The sequence below is a fragment of the Nelumbo lutea genome, chromosome 4, assembly GCF_056320005.1.
Source record: "Nelumbo lutea isolate HS-2025 chromosome 4, American lotus-T2T, whole genome shotgun sequence".
Taxonomy (NCBI): Eukaryota; Viridiplantae; Streptophyta; class Magnoliopsida; order Proteales; family Nelumbonaceae; genus Nelumbo; species Nelumbo lutea.
In genome coordinates, this window is record NC_142687.1 from 75,112,558 (window position 1) to 75,116,583 (window position 4,026).

Sequence of the window (4,026 nt, forward strand, 5' to 3'; positions counted from 1 at the left end):
AGTACAAACCAGAAACAATTCAGTTGTCTGCACTCTATAACATATCAATTATACACAATTTTTTTGCATTGATATCATAGTATTCAATTCAACAAAAAACTAACAAATATTCAGGTTAGGGGATACATGAGCCCCGAGTTGCCATTGCACTCTCTAGCATATCAAATTTCTACAATAATTTATAAGGTCATTTGAATCACAAAAACTTTTATAATAAGATTCAGATAGATCATAACTCATAGAAGAATTTCTATAATTAGATTCAGATAGATCATAGTATACTGCCTTCTCCGTCAAGTAAAATATATATGCACATGGCATCCTGTTGCAAATTAGGAATATCTCCCATACATATATGTTAAATTCATTGGAAAATGTTCCCATTTTCCATCATGCAGCCAGTATCCCATCCTTGCAGTGTGTGTGCAGAGTTTTTTCTTGCAGGGAATCCCGTTGCCTCTGTTAGTAATATATCAAGTTCCATTATATCAAACATTCGACAAGCTAGATCAAAAGAAAAAGGAAATAGCCATTAAAGAAAAACAATAGATAAATGTGCATTTCGATACCCTTTGCCAAAATCAAAATACCCTTCGCCACCACAAGAGTGTACATACATGTATCTACAAGGATATTTAAAACAAGCACCTGAATCTAAAGGAGAATAAAAAGATGAAGCAAAATAGATGTTCACCGTAAACATTTAATTTTGAGCGTCCTCACCAACATTTGTCACTCAAACTTCATGGCTTAGCTTCTGAATTTCTGATGATGGAAACTGGTTGATTCAACGACATTTACCAGCACATTCATGGCTCTTAACAGTGTGATGGTATTTATATCTGCATACCTTAATGGCTCTTGATGACTGCAGCTATTCATCAACAAATGTAAGTTGTGCCTTTCATGTCATCACAGCAACTGATTGATGTAATTGTATATATATCTTGATACTTTTTGTTGGAAAAATGGTTATCCGCACTGAATACATTCACGGCTTCTGATAAATGCAACTGCTTGATGGGATGACTGCAGACAAAAGCTGAAATTTCTTGTACTATGCATCTACAGCAATGTCCTAAAGTCTAATAAGTCAAAACCTATCTGATACCTTTCAGTAAATTGATACTGGTTTTAATATACAGAAAGGCTTCTTCTTTAAAAGAACACCGGTTCAACCTTAATTCCAATCTTCTCAAACAGCCTACATAGTGTTTCTGTTCCTTTTAGTATAAGCTGATTTCTTGGTCCAGAAAGAAAGGAACACTTCCAGAACCTTGTTGAAAAAGATCACATAACGAAGACAATCCCCTTTGGGATTTGTACATCTCTGTCCTGAGTCCTGACCCCACTTTTTGTTTAACTAATATCCGTCAGTACTTGGAGAGAACTTGGCAGTACACCATCATACCATCCTCTTGATAATTTATATAATGGAACTTGTACAGGATCAGATGATTCACCTGAAACTTCCTCAGGGCATCTATGTAGAAGACTTCTTCTAAATAGAGAGAAAAGTTTGTATATTCAATCCAATTGGGCATATTCATGATGACGGCCAAAGAACTGATGGATGACTGAAAATTAACATCATTAACCCAAGTCTGGCATCTTTGCTAAATTGTTTCTATGATTGAAAAAGCATCCTACGCTGCAATTCTGTAATTCCGGCACTGTGTTTCTCCCTTTAACGCATTACCTGCTACCTTCCTCCTAACACCCATGAAGTATCAACAATCAAAAAGAAAACTAAGAAGTATCCATATTTGAATCTTCTCATTCACACTCTTAAAGTCGGTTTCTACCATATTTTCTTTCGTAATCCACTGTGCAAAAAGAGACCCTCGCAACAGTTATCAAATCAAAATAATCATAGCTGTACCTTTAATATCTTCAGGTCCCTTTTCCTACCATAACTAGTCTTTGATTAAAATCAAAAGCTAGTTCTGGTAGCAGCATCTGTTTCAGTCTCTACAAGGGCAATGGTGATTGGCTGCCAGCCAGATTGATGAGGGATGATCCACTTTTTGTTGGTAATTGCCATATTCAAAATCTTGAGTACGTCACCCAAGACAAGATCTTTCAAGCACATGTTCCTCAAAATACTAGCTGCTTCGTACCTGTTGGGAATGAAATAACAGAGTTGTGATCATAATTCATAAATACAACTCCAGAAAGTAAAACTAATTCCAAGTATCTTCATGAAAATACCTGCATTGAGAAGCCATGATTGCAGAACGTCCAACTGGAGAATATAGAAATTTCTGGATTCCATCCCATATTGGTTTTGGATATTGCTTAGGATTACCACCTAAAGGGTCAATGCACTTCCATAACCTCTCATTCTTACCAACATAATAATGTAATGCACCTAAAATTTGTTTGACAACCATTTGCTGTTCAATGGCATAGTCCAGGGCCTTCCTTACATCAGTGTTTCTGTGCTTCGGATCTCCATGTCGAATACAGTCACATATGTTTGCTTCAGTTGGCGCCATCATATCGTTTTTTAGGGTGTTCAAGGCAAGCAAGACAACCCCTATAAGACCTTGTACATATTCAGAAGGCTGTGGGCATCCTGGAGTCCCCCAGACTCCATTACTGGAGACAGCACTCGAACTCATTGCAGAGGATGAGGGAGGACACTCAGGTCCACAAGGAGGGTATCTACTACTCATTATGTCACTACAAAATGGAGGCGTTTTATGCAAAATGTGTCCATTTTGTAGCACATGATTTGGGGAACCCATCATAGAGTTAGGTCTTGGCTCTCCTCCATTTCGTTGCTGAAAACTAGGAGGGGTTTGGATGCTGTTGGTGTACTCAGATATATTTATCCTACCAATATCTTGCACATTTGTACGAGGACCTGATGTAAAGGGGGGGCCATCAGGCATTGGTGGTACCTGATGAGAACCATAAGTACTAGGATTTGGTGGAAACAAATTACCAGGAGCTAAGGAAGGTTGCATGGGGATGTTGTTTGGCCTTGTCTGTTGAGGATATTGATTTTGGTAATTGATGGGAAAACTATTCCCAGGTATCCATGAAGAATCAGGGTTTCCTGGATGATGTATAGGAGAAGGCCCCCTCGAGGAGGGCGGTTTAGGCTTATTAGAACTAAAAAATTCATGAGGAGCTTCCTTAAAATGTTTAGGTTGTGTGTATCCAGAGGAGTGAGAATTTCCATTAGTCTGATTTTCTTGAATCCCAACAGGGGCACTTGATGCCCTTGATATGTTGGGTTGACTTGGATTCCTTCGATTTTGTTTCCCTTTATATTTACTATTATCACCACTCCATCCAGTAGTAGAGAACTTTTGACTTCCCAGAGACAAGCCTTCAGAAATTGAATCAGACAGCTTTACATTTAGGGGATCAACAATTGGCTTTTTTAAAACGTCTGAATTGGATATATTGTTATTATTACCAAGCTGTGGTGAACCACCATTTGAAAGCGGAGATCCTCCGGCAAGAAGACTGGTCCACAGCCATACACTCTTTGCTGCGGCAATAAGTGGTGCAGAAGCAAACAGAAATCATGTGAAATTTCGAAACGATTACAGAAATTTCACGGATCAACCAGAAAGAACAGAGAGACAAACAACAACGAAGAGAAACAAATAAAGAAGTATTAACAGATGAAGTCATAAATGAACAAATGAAATAGAGTTGAATTCGCGCTGATGGATAGAACCACATCTACAATCATCAACACAAGACGAAAATATACAAAATAACTCAGAAAACATAAAAAAAGATCCCGTTCAGACCTCTATGACAAAGACAAACTAAAACCACTTCAATCGGGTTCCTACCACTGATTCACATAAAACTGAATGACCAATAGATAAAAAAGCCAATTAAAAGAAAACGAAATGATCTTGGAAGAGAAATTTGCAGAAAGAAGGCAATCGAAGTTAAGGCTTCGCCACGGACGGATCGAATCATTGGAACAAGAAACGAAGCTAGGGTTTTGTGAGTATATACCAGCGGGAACATGATAGAGCGCTACGCCAGTACTGG

The 4,026-nt window shown here is 38.2% G+C and overlaps 1 protein-coding gene across 2 annotated transcripts; it reads right to left on the minus strand.

Annotated features, from left to right (window-relative positions):
- Positions 1-532: 532 nt before the first annotated feature.
- LOC148861110 (uncharacterized) lies at positions 533-3,702 on the minus strand. Of its 2 annotated transcripts, XR_016095075.1 has the most exons (3): positions 2,212-3,702; positions 1,883-2,120; positions 533-1,713 (listed from the first exon to the last, which is right to left on the minus strand). XR_016095075.1 is itself a non-coding variant. In XM_088941852.1 (2 exons), the coding sequence occupies exons 1-2, from the start codon at positions 2,970-2,972 to the stop codon at positions 1,934-1,936; spliced, it is 948 nt and encodes a 315-aa protein (XP_088797978.1). In that variant the 5' UTR covers positions 2,973-3,702; the 3' UTR covers positions 533-1,933. The 2 variants fall into 2 exon arrangements, 1 of the variants encoding a protein (XP_088797978.1); XM_088941852.1 differs by having other exon boundaries at positions 533-2,120.
- Between the last annotated feature and the right edge of the window lie 324 nt (positions 3,703-4,026).

What these genes read in the sequence shown, in the direction of transcription:
- LOC148861110 (XM_088941852.1), bottom strand. Translation starts at nt 2,972, where the DNA reads ATGCAACCTTCCTTAGCTCCTGGTAATTTGTTTCCACCAAATCCTAGT. An exon ending in ATCATGGCTTCTCAATGCAG is followed by an intron (nt 2,121 to 2,211) that starts GTATTTTCATGA and finishes CATTCCCAACAG; the next exon opens with GTACGAAGCAGCTAGTATTT.